Consider the following 20,973-nt stretch of genomic DNA (forward strand, 5'->3'; position numbering starts at 1 on the left):
GAATCGTCGATGTGCAGGCCACTGAGACGGGAGTGAGCAGTTCGGCTTCCCCTATCTGGGGAAACCGGGGAAATCGCCGTGCCGAACTCAGCTGCGCGTCGGGAGTGAGTTTTTCGACTTCCCCTATCTGGGGAAACCGCCGTGCCGAACTGAGCTGCGCGTGGGGCCGTAGTAAGCGCGGGGCATGCTGCAGTCTTGGCGGCCACGGACATACGGATCATGGAAGCACGCTGATAAGACTGCGCATGCGCCGCCTACGGTTTTATTATATAGATGTTTTATGATGATTATTTTTGTAGTTTTCTAAACCGCATAGGTCTTGGTGGCTTAGAATTTTTTTTTTTAATAAATAAATGAGTCCTTAATAAACATAATGTTCATTTTTTTACTTTTTATATCTTTCTCATTTCTCTTTTTATGATTTCTCTTTTTATAACTATATATTGTTATCAGGGGGATCATTTGTATGAAAACCTGGGTGATAATAAGGGGAATCAGACATATAAATCATACTTATTAGCAACTTATAACAAAGTCCTTTGAACAGTCACATATTACTTGCTGAAGCTTATGGCACGCAATATACGAGAAAAACTTGTTGAAGTCAGGGAATGTTCCAAAACAGTGGTACTTATCTGAAGTGTTATATTCAATAGCTGCATCGTCTGTGGGTTGGGCATTTCTCTCCCTCTCTTCCCTGCACCCCCACAGTTCCGAACTCCCCTCACTCGTGTATTCTCTCCCCTGGTGAAGAATGAAGCGGCTAACGTTATGAAGTTCAGAGACTGCATAAACAGTCTGGAAGCAGTCCTTACCTACTACTTTTGAATACAACACTTCAGATAAGTACCACTGTTTTGGAACATTCCCTGAGTTTTCAACAAGTTTTTCTCGTATATTGAATGCCATAAGATTCAGCAAGTAATATGTGACTGTTCAAAAGACTTTGTTATAAGCTGCTAAAAAGTTTGATTTAGATGTATGATCCACCTGATAACAATATATAGTTATAAATAGAGAAATCAGAAAGATATAAAAAATAAAAAAGAACATTATAAGAAAGAAAAAAAAGATAACAGGGAGGATGGTGGTTTTAGCCAATGATTAAAGTCAGGAGTGACTACAGAGTTGGATACCAACACCTGATAGTGTATAAGCTCTAGATCTGAAGCCTTTTTCCACCTTTAGACAGGAAATACACTTTGATATAAGAACTACTAATTGGATATAAGAAACAACTGTCTGGGTTTTATGGTACTAATTCAATGGATTTGAAAGAATATTAATCAGTTTATAGAAGAGTGGGACATGGCAGAGGAAAGGCTCCCAGTAATCCAAGCTATGTCCTCTGGCTACTGTTGCTGTTTCCCACAAAGATATGAAGGTTTGGGGAGTGGCTTAAGGAAGATGGCCGCGGGTGGCTGGAGCTAGACGCCATGGATGATCCCGGACTGCTGTTACCTTTGAAATGGTGAAGCGAAAGTCCAAACTTCGGGTTTTTCCCGACGAATCTTTGCCAGCAGCAACGGGCCCGATGGATGCCTTTCTTCAGCGAGGGACGCCAATACAGCCGGAGGATTTCTCGGCTGGGAGAGACACGCTGGCTGAAGCGTTACAGCTCTCCCTTGAGGCAACATCTTTAACTCTGGAAGAGCGGAGTCCTTGTTTGACCGGTCTATGGAAGAGCTAAGTCCTCCGAGTAGTTCAGGGGCGTTTGGCCAGTCGACGGTGGAGGAAATGCCTCGGGGTGTTTGCTCTCCAGACCTGCTGAGATCGGGAGTCGGCCCAGCAGGAGGAGGGGTGGAGCCAAATCAACCATCTGTGCATTCGGAGGAGTTGGAACAGAAACTGCCTCAGGATTTCCTGACACTGACTTCATCGCCTGCTGAAGTTCCAGATACTTTTTCATCAGAGGTTCTGGGTACTGAACTGATACCAATGCAGAGACCCAAGGTTTTCAATATGGAGACAATTTGGGAAGCAATATCTAGTTTGCAAATCTCTTTGGGAACTCAAATGCAGCAACTTACCACACGTTATACCTCTGTTGTGTCTGAAAATTTGGAAATGAAAAACAGGATATCCAGCGTTGAGAATAAAGTGGATGGACATGAAACTAGAATAAAAACAGTGGAGTCCCAGGCTTCGGTCTGGGTAAGAGATAGTGGAAACCTTAATTTTAAGGTGGAAATGTTGGAAAATATGACTAGAAGAAGTAATCTTCGGATTATTAATTTTCCAAAATTACCACTTATCTCAGCACAGGATACATTTAAAAAGTATTTGAAAGAAGTTTTGAAAGTTTCCGAAACCTCCAATCCGCCTCTCACTAAAATATATTATTTACCAATTAGAGCATCTGTTCAAAAACCAAACCAGCAGAATCTGTCTGCTGATAGTTTGGATTTGACAAATTTCCTGGAGAGGTCAGGTGAAGAGATACCGGCAACTGCTACGCTATTTGTACAATTTGCTATAGATGCTGACAGGGAATGGATGCTTAAATTGTTTTTTAAGTTTAAAGATGTACCATTTATGACTAAAACAGTGAGAATGTATCCAGATGTGTCACGAATGACCCAAAAGAGAAGAAAACAATTTCTTATTTTGAGACCAAGGGTTCTGCAGTTAGGTGCAACGTTTGTACTCAGATTCCCCTGTAAATGTGTAATGACCTATCAAGGGAATAGATTTATTTTCTTTGAACCTCAGCAGTTGATAAAATTTATTTCTGCTAAAGAGCAAACTTAAAATTCTTGAGAAAATTTCAGTCTCAACCTGCTCAAGTATAAGGTTTTTGGTTTTTGTTCTCTCCTGCTACCATCTTTCATTTTCTTTGTATTATTTGATAAAGATTTCACCCACTATAAAGCTCTCTCCCCCCTTGATTGAGGTCTAATGATACAAACAGTAAAAATTCACTTTGGGTCTAATGTTTTTGCCGTATGAGAAAGAAAAAATTTTGTTTTGTTCTTGTATTTCAATTGTATATGTTCATTATTACCTATTGTCTCATTTTAATGTTTGAACTGAGTTGTATTATTTTCTTGTTTTGACTAATATTATGTCAATACTATAAAATGAAAATAAAGAATTAAAAAAAAAAAAAAAGATATGAAGGTTTGACAGACTGGGGGGAGGGATGATGGAGAGATGCTGGATCTGCGGTAGGAGACCACCAGGAACTAAGGTAGGCCTGTGGGAGCCTATTCTAATGTGCGGAGGGGGTCTGAGATTGTGTCGAGGGTGTGAGGAAGGCTGAAATTGTTTGGGGAGGGAGTGAAATATTGAACATAGCGGTTGGAGGGAGGAAAGAGAGAGGGCAAGAGACACATCAGTGTAAGAGAGTATGAGTGGGGAGAAGCTGGACACAGGGAGATATATGAAACGAAGTGACATGGTGGGCATGGATGGGAGCCTAGGGACAGGGACACAAAGGGGCGTGGTATATGGATACATGGGGGTGGTATATGGACACAGAGGGGCAAAGCCAGACATGGGAGTATACATGGACACAGAGGGAAGATGGCTAGACATGGAGGAGAACAGAAACACAGAAGCGAGATGCTGGACTTAGGGGAACATAGGGACATAAGAGGAGTAATGCTGGACACAGGGGGAGGGGAAAGAGACATAGAACGGTGATGATGATGAAGGTGGGGAAATGGGCATAGGGGAAATACTAGAAAGGGAAATATAGGAGAAATAGAGAAGAGAGATGCTGAACATGGGGAATAATACATACACAGAGATGGATGATGGATGGTGAGTATGGAGAAAGAAGAAAACACAAAAATTCAGCAGCAGGAAGTGAATAATGGAGAATTACTGCAGGATTACTACTGCTGGATTTATGAACCAGAAAGAAGTATTTTTGTGTTTAAGCTCTCTGGATAACTTTAAAGGTGTTACTCTAGAGAGAAATTTGCTGCTTTTTTTACCACTCTAGTTTTGCCTCTAATGCAGCCTTTGGGCGAAACATGCAAAATGTTCATAACAGGGCAGATAATTTTAAAAATGTCTGTCTCCACAGGTAAGACATTCATGTACTTCTAGCAATGACTTTTAAATTTGCCCTTAATTAAAAAATTTTTTTTTAAAAACCCCAACACATCTTTACTACCTAAAATATTTCCCAAGCAGGTAAAGGTACGTTTGTATTTTTTCTTGTGAAAATGATACACTTTGAAATACAGCTTTTTTTTTTTTTTTTTTTTTAATAAATCTTTATTCATTTTAAAGCCAAAAATAAGTGTAACATATTACACAGACATTTTATACTTTAACATCACTTAAATTCAATCAAAATTATATTCTATGACAAATACATATATCACCCCCCTTCCCCCCACTACATATCCAACAATTTGAACTCAAAATAAAAATATATCTTCCCACCCACCCTGGACATGTATTATCAATGGGCAAAATCAATAATCGCTCCTTACAGAATTTTGTCAATGGCTCCCAAACATCCATAAACTTCCTATAATGTCCCTGTTGTATGGCCAATGGAAACAAGTGGAATTGTCCAATAAAAAGGTGCACCAAATAAAGATGTCTTTCAACTCATCTGGACAATCAGGTTATTCTTTATTCTTCCAAAAATACTCGACCCGACATGTACATGTTTCGGCCCTACGGCCTGCGTCAGGAGTCTATAGATAATGTATAAAATTATATATATGCATATAGAGCCATATGTACACTACAAAGAACATAATATATGCTAATAAGAATAACAAAATACAAAGAACATATGAGTCCAGATGAGTTGAAAGACATCTTTATTTGGTGCACCTTTTTATTGGACAATTCCACTTGTTTCCATTGTTCTATCCTTTGTGGATTTGTTTCCCCTGTGTTTTGCGTGCCTGTTGTATGGCCATCATACCTTCCATTTCAAAAGTGTGAGAGATTCCCACCAAAAAAAGTATAATTTAATCGATCCCAGTTTTTCCAGTTCCTCAAAATAAGTTGTATGGCAACCCCTGTCATTATAAAAAGAAGTTTGTTATTCTGAGCAGATATTTGGCTTTTAGCCCTGATTAACGTACCAAACAGGACGGCATCGTACGTCAATGCCACTGGATTTTCCAATAATTTGTTCACTTGATCCCAGATGGATCTCCAAAATTTAAGTATCAAGGGACAACAGTATAATAGATGATCCGATGTCCCAACTTCAAGATGACAGTGCCAGCATCTATTGGACTTAGAACTACATACAGCTATTAGCAATCTTTTTTTTTTTTTAAACTGGATTGCAAAAATCTTACCCACTGTGCACTATTTCACAGATGGCTAACCACGTGGCAGTACCCTGTTTCAATTAAAACTGTTATTAAAGTTGTTCTTTTCACAGTGTGCTTTGCTGAGAGTCACAAATTAATTACATGAATCACTGTGTGCTATAATATTGTTTGCAACATCACAGTCGCAAAGGACAAATCAAGTCCAGTCTGTGATGCACCTTGTGATTTCTTTGTTAATTAGGCTGTTCCCATAGCAGTCACAGAATTGCAAGAGAATAGTTGAGATATACTACTACTATTTATTATTTCTATAGCACTACTAGACTCATGCAGCCCTGTACGTTAAACATGCATAAGATGGTCAATACAGTCTGAGCGTTACTGCTTTTCATCTGCATTTAAGCCATAATGTTTTAGGTAAGAAAGCTCTTTAACATGTCCTTCAAAGTTAGGCACCATTTGCAGAATCACACCTAGCAGCACCTAACTCATCTTATGTGGTGGTAGGTGTCATAATATTGGATGGATGGATGGACAATGAGAATTCCACCCTATGACGTTTCATGGCAGAGTTTGGGAGTGTTTTGCCATTGCCTTCTCCTGTGCAGTGTGTGACTCCACTATGTCACCGCTGCCCAACATAGGGCCCTTTCAGGCTACAGCACCTGGGTGGTCTCCCCTCCAGGTACTAACCAGGCCTGACCCTGCTTAGCTTCTGATGGTAAAAGCAGGGTTACCCAGGGCAGCCAGGCCATAGGCTGTCATAATGTTAGATGCCAGTTTATTAGTCAAGAGTTTTCCTGGTCTAAAAATACTGGCACCTAATGTATGCACCTACCAGCGCTTAATGCTTTTCATGCCCATACTTTGCCCCTTACCATGCCTACTTTTTGTGTAGGCACCTGGAGGAGACACCAGTAGGCATCTTGCTGATTTGGGGTAGAATTTAATTCTTTTTCTATTTGGCTTTTAATGGCATTTTTCAATTATCACACCATATCACACCAATTAAGCCGATTTTAAAAAATTAAGTTCTGCACTGAAATTGATTAGGCGCTGCCAGCTTTGGCACCATTTATAGAGTCAGGGCCAAAAGGCATGTTTTTGTTTCATTAAGACTGTATCAGTGCTAGGGAGGTTGGCGCCTGAGGCACTGGCACCTGGCATCACCGCACCGTAGGCTCCCCCTGCTCTTCCCCACTGCGTCATGTGTCCCTCCACCCCTCGCCACTTGAGTGCCTCCCCCCTATACCTTTTCAAATGTCTGCCGGTGTGAGCAGCATCTTCTACCTGCTGCTTGGCTCCCTTCTGATGTCATGTCCTAGTCCCGTGACCAGGAAGTAATATCCTCATCTAAACAAGCAGGGATGGGACTGGGCCTGGGACAGCGACAGAACTCATGGGGATGGGAATGGAGATAGATCCCGAGGGGGACAAATTTGTCCCCGTGTCACTCTGTTTTACAGAGCTGCTTGTATGTGTGTGTGTGTATGGATGTCACAGTGTTTTTCTGCTCGTCTAATTCAGAGTGTGTATAAGTGAATATGTGTCTTTCTTTCTATAAGAGACTGGGGAAGATTGAATGTCCCTTGTGTCTACTAGTCTGAATGTGTGAGTACTGAATTCTCTTTTCCAGCATCTTCCTGTGTCCTAATTTGGTTTGTTTGATCCGATATCTCCTGATTATCAAGGAGGTGTGAATTCTTTTGAAGGTCTAGTTCTTGAAGACAAGCTGTCTGGTTCCTTTTGTTGCTCTTAAGCACTGGTCCTAAAACATGTAAACTAAGGGCCAGATTCACTAACCTGCCAATCGTGCCCGATTGGTGGCCGATCTGCAGCAGGCCCGACTGCTCCACAACGAATCAGCATTTAAATGGGGGCGATCGGAGGAACATCCCGCTCTGACCACACAGATCACTAGTGAGCGATCCTGAAGCATGCACAGACCATTTTCTTTGCCTTCTTTGCTTACAAAGCTGCATTGTTTTCTTTCCTTTTAACTTCACTTTCGAGCTTGTGGTTTTAAGTCGCGGGTTAAAACCACGGCCTCGCACTGCAGGGAACGGCATGAGAGTCGGGGCAGAGAGCAGGACGGATAGCACAGCCAATTGTTCAGTTGTGTAGCAGACAATTCCAACTTTTTCATAACATGCACAAGAAAGAAAACTTTAGTGTCAAAACATTCGGCACAAAACTTCCTAAATGCCGGCAAAACACGGCAGGGAGCAGAAAGCAGGGCGGCGAATTGGGCAGAGAGCAGGAGATGCAGCCGGAAAGGACGTGAGTGACTGGTCCCCACCAGTCGCTTCTTGTTGATTGGCCAGCCCAGTCGGTGTTCAAGATTTTTGTTTAGTGAATCGCTGCCTGCCTTCTTTACATACAGTAAGGAGTGGAAATGTCCTAATCAGATTGAAGACCACAAATTATGAAAAATATGTCCTTTTACTCATCCAATGGTACAAATCACTTTATTCATCCAATAACTCAATGACTTGACATGTACATGTTTCAGCCGACAGGCCTGCTTCAGGAGCCTTGAGAGTCTTCTAAGTTATATCGAGTGTTGTTTGAGTAATTACACAGATTCTCAAGTGAACGCTACTGTGTGATCTTCCGTGACAGTACTCAGAGCCAAAAGAGTGACGGGTTTGCCATTTCCCCTCATTTGCATGCGCAGATCGCATCGGAGGATGATTGGCACACAGGTTAGTGAATCAGGTCGGAGGAAAATCAGGTCGCAAACTGGTCGGGACACCTCAGTGAATCTGGCCCTTAGCCCAAAAGATAGGAGACATCATCAAGGATCAGACTTGTAATATCTCCCGAGGCCTGTGGCTTAACACTCTGGGTAGGTCCTAAAGTGTCAGTTAGGATAACTTTCAGGTTAGTCCTTGAGCAACACAATATCATGCTGACAGTTTCTTTTCCCCTTCAGTATGAAAATGAACCCATTTTGGAGCCTTTGGCCTTCACAAATAAACAGATACACCTCGTAAAACAACACTAGCTGCAGCTGTTCATGGCACACTGTTCTATATATGTTGGCTCGGACCAGCAGTTCTATATATGGCAGAAACTACTGACCACTTAGTCTGTTTCCAAAAGAATAGACATGAAATATAAGGTCCAACCATCTCCAGGCTTTAATTAGGTCAAGCTGTTGCACTCTTTAGTGATAGTAGAGACTAGGGTTACCAGATATCGGGATTTACCCAGCTTTTCAAGACCTGGCACTTTGTCTGGGTTTTGGAAAGCTTCCAGTGCGGGATGTCGTCAGGAGGGCATCTGTGCATGCGTGGATGCAACGCAGTGATGTCATGCGCATGTGTGTGACATCATCATGTAACACCTGCCCATGCACAGATGCCCTCCCGATGTGGCTCCAAGCACTTGAGGCGGCAGCAGCTAGGCGGTGAGGCTGGGCGGAACGGGGCGTGACGTGGGCAGAATGGGGCAGGCCTGGGTGGGCCTGGGGGCAGGGCCATGGCTCCGGATTTTATAAACATAAAATCTGGTATCCCTAGTAGAGACAGCAATAAGAAAGGCTAAGGAGTGCAGAGATTTTTGTAACACTCTACTGGAAAAAGACTCCTGTTTATTATCATTTGGGGAAGAAAGTTCTTCAGGGAGCTATGCTTTCTGCTTAAATAGCTGCTTACTGATTTGGTTAGAAAGGATTTCTTCACTCTTTGGAAGCTTCGGTCCATTAGAGCGTATTTTGATGTTCCATCATTTAGAATTTTGGCACAATCTCTTATATTAAGTCAACTTGATTACTGCAATATTGCCTACTCAGCAATTTCTCAGAAGAATATGCAACGACTGCGAATGGTGAAAAATGCGGCAGTCAGGTTAATTTTCAGGTTGCACCGGTTGCCGATGGAGGCGCGGGTGAAGTTTAAGTTTGGTTGCTTTTGTTTTAAGGTTTTATTTGGTTTAGCTCCTAAATACATAACCGAGCTTTTCTCTTTTGCAATCAACAGACATAAGAGAAGCTCACGCCTGAATTTTGTTTTTCCGCCGGTTAGAAGTTGTAAACTTAAAAAACATCATCAACATCTTTTTTCATATCAGGCAGCATTATGGGGTAAGGATTTAGAACAATTGCTTCTGCTTACTGATACTTATGGGAGTTTAAGAGACATTTAAAAACATATCTGTTTTTGAAGTACTTAGGTAGCTGATTTGTAAGAATTTTATTATTGTAAACCGCATAGAACTTTATGGCCTTGCGGTATATAAACTGTTATTATTATTATTTATAGTTCAGTACATGCAAAACATCTTTCACAAGTTGCAAGTCTTCTTACCTGTTCTTTCTTTCTTTTTTAAGAAAATGTTATCAGAAGTACACACTTCTTAGAGAAAATTGAATAGTAACATTGATATAATACATCTTAATCTTAGGATGAAAAACTAATAATTCTTCTTAGACCATAATCACAAGGGAAAGGAGCCTAGAAAAACAAAGGAGTAATTAAAGGAAATATAGCGTTAAATCAGTCTTAACATGATCTCAATCCCCTTCCTACATCTTAAATTACCTATTTCCCAACTGAGATTTTCTTCAATTCTAGGAACGCCTTCAACTGCTGAGGCATAAAGAAAACATATTTCATACCAGCAAAATGGACTAAAATCATTTAAACCATTCTGAGCTCCCCAGGGAGAACGGTACAGAAAATTGAATAAATAAATAAATTTACAGAGTAAATTAGCAGGAAAGTTGCTCCCAAAACCTTTGTTTCCTGCCTTAAGGCAAGAAGAAGAATTTCTTCTTTCTTGTTTGATCTTAGTCACATCCAGATATACCCAAACTAGGGTTACCAGATTTTAGTTAAATAAAATCCAGACCCATAACCCTATCCCCAGGTCATGTCCAAGCCCCGCCCCCTGCCCCCTCAACCTGTGCTCATCAGTCGGGAGGGCATCCACGAATGCAATGTGATAACATCATGCACGCGACGTCACCATGTTGCATCTGTACATACCCTCCCAATGCAGTCCCAAAGAAGAAGCTTTTCAAAACCCGGACAAAGTGCCGGGATTTAAAAAGTCATCCGGTTAAATCCGGACGTCTGGTAACCCTAACCCAAACTATCTGAAGAAGATTCTCTAAACTTACCGTGTATTTAATGATGGTGCTAAACCATCGGTAAATGCACGTATTTTACTGCCGTATTATTATCAAAATGGCTCACCATGGTCTTTTCCGTGCTTTCAGGCAGCCTAATTGTACTATGCAAATGTAGTACAACAAGGTCATTAATATTAAAACAGTATTATAATGAGATGAAGATTATTCAAATGAGCCTCCTGGGCAATTCCCCAAAGGGAACACCCCTCCATTTACATGGAATCAGGGCCGATATTTAGTGGCAGGGTCTGAGCTGTCATAGCTTTACTTTCCTGTCAGTGCCTGAGCGCTGATCGGCTCAGGCACTGACAGGAAAATAAAGTTCAGACCTGCCACCAGGGGGATTCCCTCCCCCTCTGCAGTGCCCAAACACAAGCCTGGTGGTCTACTGACCACCTCATCATTGCTGTCCCCCAACTAATGATGCCTCCTGCCATTGCTGCAATCTGTCAATGCCTCCCACTAATGCGCCCCAACTCCCCGACTTCCCCATAACTTTTATCCATAGGCTGATGGGAGGGATGCCCACTCCCTCCTGCCACAGGGTTGGGGACCCCTGATTCTCCAAAGACAAATCACCCCACTTCAGAGTGTCCAATATAAGAAAGGAGGGTAAAAGGATCAAAAAAACCTACTTGATTCAATACAAATGTAAAATATCCAAGTTCAATGGGTTGGAGTCATCAACTTAGACCCTTTTTTGTCACCTCCTCCTTAATGTTTTGCTTGAATCTTACTGTTACTAATTTATTGATAAAACAACTTTTAAAGAAAAATCACAACAGTAAGTATTTTCACTTATCTTTATTGTGCAGAATCACTAGCCTGATTGGCTATTGTGGTGGCCAATCAGGGACTCCCTTAGGCTCAGCCCTAAGGAAGTCCCTGATTGGCTCAGGTTCCTTAGGCCCCTCCCAAGGGGGGAGGAGCCCGAGGCGCCTGAGCCAAAGGAAGTTCCTGATTGGCTCAGGCACCTCAGGCTCCTCCCAAGGGGCAATGGGGCGGGGCCTAAGGCCCGCATTCACATGGGGCAGGGTGGAGGACAAGGAGCAAGAGGACTTTGCGGTTCCTCCTGTTCCCACTGCTGGAGGCCTACGGAGCAGGAGGGGCTGAGCACCCCTTCTGCTCCCAACTTTTAGGCACAGGGGGTGTCAGGTTGGGCCAGGGCGTGACAGAAGGCTGCTTCTCCTATTACTACTGTCAGAGCTATCACCGACTCAATCCGTGTAGTCGGTTGGGGGCGTGCCTCCGGTCACCCCCATTTGCATGAAGATGGTTGGTGAATCGGTCGACCTGCCTCCAATCACACACGGATCGGACAGGGATCAGAAGGTTAGTGAATCTAGCCCCTAGTCGCCTGCTGGTGCCTAACTTTAGGCAGCACTTACAGAATTTCCCTCTAATTTAGCAGATGCTCCTTGTACAGATACCCTCCAGAGATGAGGTTTGTGTGGGGCCAGGTTTGGGCGATGGAATAAGGCAGGGCTCTGGGCAGAATGGGATAGGTCTGGGGGCGGGGCTGCCCAGCAAAAATCTTATACTCAATTAATATAACTTTCTAAATTATTTCAACTTCCTTTGTTCAAATGAGCAGAGCATTATGTTTATAAAACAACTGGAGTATACTCAGCAATACCAATACCTCTGCGAGAGTAGTTCTGTCCTGGGGTTATTCATTGATGTCACCTATTTATGTGCCTTATACATCTTGCTGTTTATGGAAAAGCCAACTACAAGTAAGTAACATCATTTTGTACCAGCTGACACAGGGAAAGCCTTTCTGTGGTCACAATCAAAGCGGTTTACATATTATATACAAGTACTTATTTTTATACCTAGGGCAATAGAGGGTTAAGTGACTTGCTCTAATCACAAGGAACTGCAGTGGGAATCGAACCCAGATCCCCAGGTTTTCAGGCCACTGTAGTAACCACTAGCTACTTTTCTACTACAAAAACTAAAAAACACAGATACAGAGCATTTTCGGCTAGTTATTTTACTTTTGGGATTATGGCATATTTGATTACTTTCAAAACATGTGGAGGGGCATAATTGAAAGGGACATCTAAGTCTGTTTACGTCCATCTCGCAAGTCGGCCAAAGTTAAAAAGAGCCTAAGACACATTTTCGAATGATACGTCCAACTTTTTTTTCGTTTCGAAAATCGTCTAATTATACATCCTGCCGATCTGATCGTCCAAGCCACTAAATCGTCCATCTTTATACCACATTTCCGTCCAACCTTCCGTCCAAGTCCAAAACACCTAGAACAAGCCCTGTTGGACGTGGGAGGGGTCTGCAAAGTGATGGACTGCACACCCAGACATGCCACCTAAATAGTGGGGTACCTTACAGGGCATTGCTGTGAAATTCACAAAAAAGGTGCCATGGCTTCTACTTACTACAGCTCCCTTATAGGTGACGGTGAGCCCCCCAAACCACCTCCAGAATCCTCTGGACCCACTTATCTACCACCCCAATAGCCCTTATGGCTGCAGGAGCCACTTATATGCCAGTAAAAAAGGGTTTTGGGGGTGTATAGGGCAGTGCACATGTTTAAGTATCAATGCAGTGATTATAGGGGCTTATGGGCATGGGTCCTCCCCATTGAATATGCATGAGATCTATTTGCATGCACTGCTTTCATTGTATGCTAATAGATCTCATGCATATTCATTGGGGAAATCCTAAAAACCCGACTGGATTGCGGCCCTTCAGGAGGGACTTTGACACCCCTGCTATAGAACAACAAATGTCTTTTATTGAATGTACTCCCAGGTAGTGGAATATCGAGGGTGAGGGGCGCCCCTCCCCTGCCCTCTTCACCCCACATCCTCTCCTACCGCGCACGCGCCCACCTTCCTTTCCCCCCGTAATTCTTTAACGTTCCCGGCCCAAGCAGCAACCTCAACCTGCTGCTCATGTCGGCTCTTCCTCTGACGTCACTTCCTAGGTGCAGAGAGGATGGGTGCTGATGCCTCCACCAAGATGATGTCCGTGGAGGACCGCCCCCATTGCTATGCCATTGCTCCCAGGATATAAAAAGTGTACAACGTGGCTCTGCTTCACCAAAATGGCTGGGTCAGGGGCAAGTATAACCAGCTAGTGAATCACATACTAATTCTACCAAAGCTGTAATAAAAATGTGCCTGGGTTCAATTTTAAGGCAGCTTTAGTGGAATTAGTGTGTGATTCATCAACTGGCTTATTTGCTCTGACCCAGCCATTTTGGTGAAACATGGCCACACTGGACACTTTTATATATCCTGATAATATGTTCAATAAAGACATTTTTTGTTCTGTATAGTCTGTTACAAATATCTTTAGGCCAATGAAAAAATATCACTGGCAATCTGTTGAACTGTTTATCAACTGAAGATAGCAAATATATATAATTTCCATGTACATACATGAAACCGTCATAAACCACAATGCATAGTTTTTGATATTAAATATTTATATTTTTTATACTCACAACAAAACATGGACCTGCAGAAGTTTTCAGACACTCTTCTAAAAGCCTCATACGAGTCTTCTGGAGATCAGGGTCATCCCATTGTTCAGATTCTACTCCCCAGTATAGGTCAATCACCTAAAAATGTCAATATAAGATTCATTTATTTACTCTCTAAATGACGATCTATATGTTGTCTGAACATTACTATTGGGAGCATTGAAATAGCTTAAGAAATACATCAGTTCTTTACTTTTAGGGCTCCTTTTACTAAGTTGCGATAGTGGTTTTAGTGCACGCTTAGCAAGCGCTGAATTGCCACGCGCACTAGACCTTAACGCCAGCATTGAGCTGGCATTAGTTCTAGCCGCGTAGTGTGGGTTTAGCGTGCACTAAAATCCTGCATGCGCTAAAAACGCTATCGCAGCTTAGTAAAAGGAGCCCTTAGTCATGCTGAATCATATATTAGTATCACTTTGCACAAGAAGTATCACATGTAAATATGCAAAAACATTGATTATCAAAACTGGTTTCATGGGACACATAGGGCGCGACAGTGGTTTAACGTGTAATAGCGCGCGCTAAATCGCCGGACGCGCTAGCCGCTATGCCTCCTCTTGAGCAGGCAGTAGTTTTTGGCTAACGCGGGTGTTAGCAATGATGAAAAGTTGCGCATGTTAACCCCGCTAGCGCGCCTTTGTAAAAGGAGCCCATAGTACTTAAGAGAAGACTCATAGCTATGCATAGATTTGGGATTCAATTCACCCACACTTATGACAGAAAAAATATTGGCAAAAAGATACTCAGCCATTTTCCCAAATACATGTGATCATATTAATGGAACAAGCAACCACAAAACTAAAACACAGATATCTATGTTCCATGGCAACGATGATGAATCCAAAATAATGAAAGTGGAACAAAGGTTCCTGGGCTACACGGGAATTGTAAAATTCAAAAGTTTATTGGTATCGAAAGTCTTCAAAATAGATAGTATATATGTTCACAATAGACTAAGGGGAAAATTCTATAAGAAGTGCCCAGAGAGAGGCGCCAATATAGGCGCCGCTCATTCTGATCAGGAAAAAATGGCCGCTCTTTAGTGAAACTTGCTGAGTAGCGATGTGTTAATCGCAAAGCGCTTATCTCAAATAAGCATGTTTAAGCGGCTATTTTCTTTTTTTAATTCTTTATTTTTAAGCGGCTATTTTCAAGGTGCTCTGATCATGGGCGCACTTTAGTGAATCACCTAGGGAGCACCTAATGATGTCAGTGCGCATGATGTCATCAGTGCGGACACAGAAGCTGCAGCATGATGTTGGCAGAAGGCAGCTTAACTTTTCTCTGGCTGACTCTACATTCCTGGCCAGTCTCTTTATTTTAGAAAGAGTACCATTATTTTGTGGTCCAAGATCACATAAGGAGCTATCTCTGATAAAGGTGAGGGGGCATGGATGGATGTGAAACGGGAAGAAGGAAACAGGAATTGGAAGTGGGAGAAGAAGGTACTTGGGACCTTGGTTGGGCACAGAGGAGGGAAATGTGCAAAGAGTAGGGTTACTAGATGTCTGGACTTACTTGGACATGTCCTCTTTATAAAGGACTGTCTGGATGTCTTTCTGAACTGGAGGAAGTGTGTCCTATGAGTGTTGGAGCAGTGTTGGAGCATTTAGCACTTTGGATCACTCTAGAAAACTCTACCACAGCTTAGTAAAAGAGGACCTTTATTTTGTTTTAACATAGATGTTAAACTGAAAGTAGAAGTGGACATTATTTTTAAAGCATTAATTACAGTTTATTGCATTTTTATTTTTATATTATGGGGCCCTTTTACTAAACTGCAGTATAAGGTGGCCTCAGCACATCCTGGTTATTTCCTGCATACTGAGGCCATATGTATGTCAATGCACACAGTTTGGGCAATAAAATTCTAGATTTAGAGACAGAAATAATAAACGCCGACCTAGACATAGTGGCGATATCCGAAACTTGGTTCACGGACTCACACGGGTGGGATATGGTTATACCGGGTTACAACTTACTCTGTCGAGACAGGGAGGTCAAGTTAGGAGTAGGGGTAGCTCTATACACTAGAGAAGACATCAAAACTACCATAATCACAGATGTCAAGTATACCGGGGAATCCCTCTGGGTGAACCTGGCTAGAGGAAACGAAAAATGCCTGTATCTTTACAGACCTCCAAGACAACAGGTAGACAAGGATATGGAATTAATCGAAGACATTGAAAACATCACCTTGCGTGGGGACACAGTACTGGTAGGGGACTTTAATATGCCCGATGCAGATTGGAATGCACTTACTGCACAAACTAGCGGCAGCAGAAGGTTGTTAACTTCCATAAAGGGTGCACGGCTCAAACAATTGGTATTGGAGCCCACTAGGGACCAGGCGTTACTAGACCTGGTACTCACCAACGGAGACAGCGTATCGGAAGTTTCAGTGGGTGATACGCTGGCCTCCAGCGACCATAACATGGTTTGGTTCAACCTTCGGAAGGGTTTCACCAGATCGATCACAACAACAAAAGTCCTTAATTTTCGGGGCACTGACTTCAAACGCATGGGAAACTTCATCCATCGGGCACTGCAAGACCATGCCGAAACCAATAATGTAGAGGCTATGTGGGCGAACCTGAAATCTACCCTATATGAAGCAACAAATCACTATATAAAAACAGTAAGCAAACGACGGAGGAATAACAGACCCCAGTGGTTCACTACAGAAATCTCGGACCTCGTTAAGAAAAAGAAAAAAGCATTTGTTTCCTACAAACAATCAGGAAGAGGAGCAGTCAAAGAAGACTATCTGGCCAAGTCCAAAGCAGTCAAAACGGCAGTCAGAGAGGCCAAGCTTCAAATAGAAGAGAATCTAGCAAAGGACATTAAGAAAGGGGATAAATCCTTCTTCAGGTACATCAGTGATAGGAAAAGAAACACAAATGGGATAGCACGCCTTAGGAAAGCAGACGGGACTTATGCAGAATCAGATTCCGAGAAAGCCAAACTACTAAACAAATACTTCTGCTCAGTCTTTACCTGCGAGGCGCCGGGGTCCGGTCCACAATTGCAAGCAAGGCAAAGCTCAGAAGACCCATTCTGGAATTTCGAGATTACACCCAGCAGCGTCTACTGAGAACTATCAAGACTCAAAGTGAACAAAGCCATGGGACCGGACAATCTATACCCCAGGGTGCTTAGAGAGCTGTGTGATGTCCTGGCGGAGCCATTGTCTGTGCTCTTCAATCTTTCCTTGAGGGCGGGAAGAGTCCCCTTGAACTGGAAAACAGCCAATGTAATCCCACTCCACAAAAAGGGCTGCAGGACAGAGGCTGAGAATTACAGACCGGTGAGTCTCACATCCATAGTGAGTAAACTCATGGAAACACTAATTAAGCATAAATTAGATACGATCCTGGACGAGAAAAATCTCAGGGATCCCCGCCAACATGGATTTACCAAGGGCAGGTCCTGCCAATCCAATCTAATTAGTTTCTTTGACTGGATAACAAGGAAACTGGATGTGGGTGAGTCCCTAGACGTCGTTTACTTGGACTTTAGTAAAGCTTTTGATAGCATCCCGCACCGCAGACTATTGAACAAGATGAAATCAATGGGACTGGGAGAGTCTTTAACTACATGGGTCAGTGATTGGCTAAACGGTAGACTTCAGAGAGTGGTGGTGAATGATGCCCCTTCAAAAACGTCAGAGGTGACCAGTGGAGTGCCGCAGGGCTCGGTCTTGGGCCTGATCCTCTTCAACATATTTGTGGGAGATCTGACTCAGGGGCTTCAGGGTAAAATCACATTATTTGCCGATGACGCCAAACTATGCAACATTGTAAGTGAGAACACTTTACCAGATAGTATGACACAGGACCTACTTCTATTGGAACACTGGTCCTCAACTTGGCAGCTAAACTTTAATGCTAGAAAATGTAAGGTCATGCACCTCGGCAGCAGGAATCCATGCAAAACTTATACACTTAATGGTGAAACCTTAGCTAGGACCAAGGCGGAACGTGATTTGGGGGTGATCATTAGCGAAGACATGAAGACTGCCAATCAAGTGGAGAAGGCTTCATAAAAGGCAAGACAAATGATGGGTTGTATCCGAAGAAGCTTTATCAGCCGGAAGCCCGAAGTTATTATGCCGTTGTACAGATCCATGGTGAGGCCTCATCTGGAATATTGTGTATAATTCTGGAGGCCACATTACCAAAAAGATGTACTGAGAGTTGAGTCGGTTCAGAGAATGGCCACCAGGATGGTCTCGGGGCTCAAAGACCTTCCGTATGAGGAAAGGCTGAATAAATTGCAGCTATACTCACTCGAAGAACGTAGAGAGAGAGGAGACATGATAGAGACGTTTAAATATATCACCGGCCGTATTGAGGTGGAGGATGATATCTTCTTTTTTAAAGGTCCCTCGGCCACAAGAGGACATCCGCTGAAAATCAGGGGTGGGAAATTTCATGGCGACACCAGGAAGTTCTTCTTCACCGAAAGAGTGGTCGATCGTTGGAATGAACTTCCGCTCCAGGTGATTCAGGCCAGCAGCGTGCCGGATTTTAAAAGGAAATGGGATACACATGTGGGATCTCTAGGGAGGTAAAAATGTAGAGGGGATACACATGTGGTATCTCTAGGGGGGGGTAAATTCAAGGGGGTGGGGTTGTTAGAGTGAGCAGACTAGATGGGCTTTAGCCCTTTTCTGCCGTCATCTTCTATGTTTCTATGTTTATTGACTGCAGCAGTAAAATGGCCAAAAATCCTATTTCCAAGTTTATTAAAAATGTGACATCCTGCTTTAACATAATCAAAGTGGCTTACATAAAAATATAAAATCCAAGATTTATGGGGAAAATAACAGACTGTAAACCTGTATACCCAAACATCTATGACAATTGATCCTCTTGCAGAACATCCACGACAATCAAAACGCTTCTTTTGAAGCGACCCCTCCCCCAAACCTAAATGTACTTCCCGTTTCCACTTTCCTCCTTTTTATTTTTATTTTCTATCTCAATGTATTTATTAATTTCCCTCTCCCCATTTTTCCCTTATGTATCATGTATGTCAATGTGTAAATGCTCTCCACCTCTTAGTTTAGATACAATTTTACTTTTTTGTACTTTTTATATTTCATTTTATTGTTAACCGTTTAAATACCTGTATGATAAACGATATATCAAAAATAAAGAAACTTGAAACTTGACTATATGACTGACAAAACGAAACAAGGTTAAACATAAGGTACCTAGGGGAGATATACGATGCTTGATAGAAAAGATAAACAATAAAAGGAAAGTCCAATAGGGAAGGGGAGTAATCTTTTTTTTTCTGTATTACTGGCTACATGCTAATCCCACACTAATCAATTAGCATGCAGCAATGTAGCTGCACTAACCAATTAGCACACAACACACCTACTCTCCGCCTCTGAACCACGCACACAGAATGCAAAAGTACCCTGGGTCACATGAGAGAACCCCGTGATAAGCACTTTTTTTTTTTTACTGTGGTAAGCACCATGTGTACCGCAGCTTAGTAAAAAAGGTCCCTATATTTCCATTTTATACAAAAGTCATACTTTACTGTTTTTTTGTATATAATTAGCTTATTACATTGAAGTAAAAAAAATTAGGGGAAAATTCTGTAAATGGTTTCTAAAAAGATAGATGCAATTCTGTAATAGGCGCCCAACTTAAAACTTAGGCATCTGTAATGAAGGCCAAGGTTTTAAAGGACTACATTATAGGTGCCTAAGTTTATTTAATTATTTATTTAGATTTTTATCCCGTCCTCCCAGTAGCTCAGAACGGTCTACAAGTAAACATACACAATGGAAGTAATTAGACAAATAAGATGTACAATAGGTTTAAATGTTTGGACATACAAGACTGTGTAGTAGTTAAATACAGGGGGTATACAGCAAATTAAGAGTAGAGTTTAAGTATAAGCAGTTTAGTTTAGATAAGTCGTTTAGTTTAGTATAAGTAGAATAGTTTAGTACAAGTTATTTGAGTTTAGATACAATTTATCAGAGTACAGACTAAGAGAGGACTATACTGAAATTTAGGGAGAAGTTAGGCAGGGGAGAGAAGAGAGAGGTGGGGTTTAAGGGGGGGAGTAGACTGAGGGAGACCTTTAGTTGAAGAGGAGGGTCTTTACCATTTTACGGAATGTCAATAATGAGTTCTGTTGCCTGAGTTGAGGGGGGAGTTGGTTCCAGAGATGTGGAATGAAGTGGCTGTAGGATCGTTTGCGGGCAGTTTCTGAGAGGAGGGACCTTCCAGGGGGAATGCATAGGCGTATTTCTGATTTAGAGCGGAGGGTGCGAGTGGAGGTGTAGATGGGAAGCTTGGATTTTATGTAGGAGGGGGTGGTGGCATAAATTCTCTTGTGGGCTATTGCTAGGGCCTTGAAAGCACAGCGCTGGCTAATTGGGAGCCAGTGTTCAGCGCGGAGTGCTGGGGAGACGGGATCATGGTAGTTGAGGTTGTGTAGGAGGCGGATAGCTGCATTTTGGACACGTTGGAGGCGTTTGATATTATTTTGTTTAGAGAATTGTTTAGAGAATTGTGCCTAGAAGCACCTAAGTCCTTCTCCACCTTTAAAAATGCCTACTTTGGACTTAGGCGCTGCTGGTGCCATGCAATAGGTGCTTAACTTTTGTAGAATCATGCCTAAGAACAGTAGTGTAGCGAGAGAGGATGGCACTCAGGGCGGTGGCACCTAGCATCACCATGCCACACACACCCTGCTTTTCCCCGCCACGCTGTGTACCCCATCCCCCTCCCCTGTACCTCTTTAAATACTCACCGGCGTGAACAGCATCTTCCACCTGCTGCTCACACCGGTGAACATTTAAAGAGGTATGCAGGGAGGGGCAAAGAGGAGTAGAGGCGCCGGCACTGGTGCCCCCATCCCCACAAAGACAGTGCCCAGGGTGGTCTACCCCCATACTATACCACTGCCTAAGAAGACAGGTGCCTATCACTCAATTAATTATTTTTTTTTTCAATTATAAGTTTGTTAAAGCTCATAATTGAAGCCAATTATGAAGCAATGCTTAAACAGGAAGTGATGTCAGAGGAGATGTCCAG

The 20,973-nt window shown here is 42.5% G+C and overlaps 1 protein-coding gene across 1 annotated transcript in view; it reads right to left on the reverse strand.

Moving 5' to 3' along the window:
* The window catches only part of NWD2 (NACHT and WD repeat domain containing 2), a 315,451-nt gene that overhangs the window by 152,399 nt on the left and 142,079 nt on the right, over positions 1-20,973 (reverse strand). Inside the window, exon 3 of the mRNA XM_033947664.1 lies at positions 13,868-13,984. Within this exon, the coding sequence (XP_033803555.1) occupies positions 13,868-13,984 (117 nt within the window). The remainder of the gene's footprint in view (positions 1-13,867; positions 13,985-20,973) is intronic.

This window comes from Geotrypetes seraphini, chromosome 1, assembly GCF_902459505.1.
Source record: "Geotrypetes seraphini chromosome 1, aGeoSer1.1, whole genome shotgun sequence".
Lineage (NCBI taxonomy): Eukaryota > Metazoa > Chordata > Amphibia > Gymnophiona > Dermophiidae > Geotrypetes > Geotrypetes seraphini.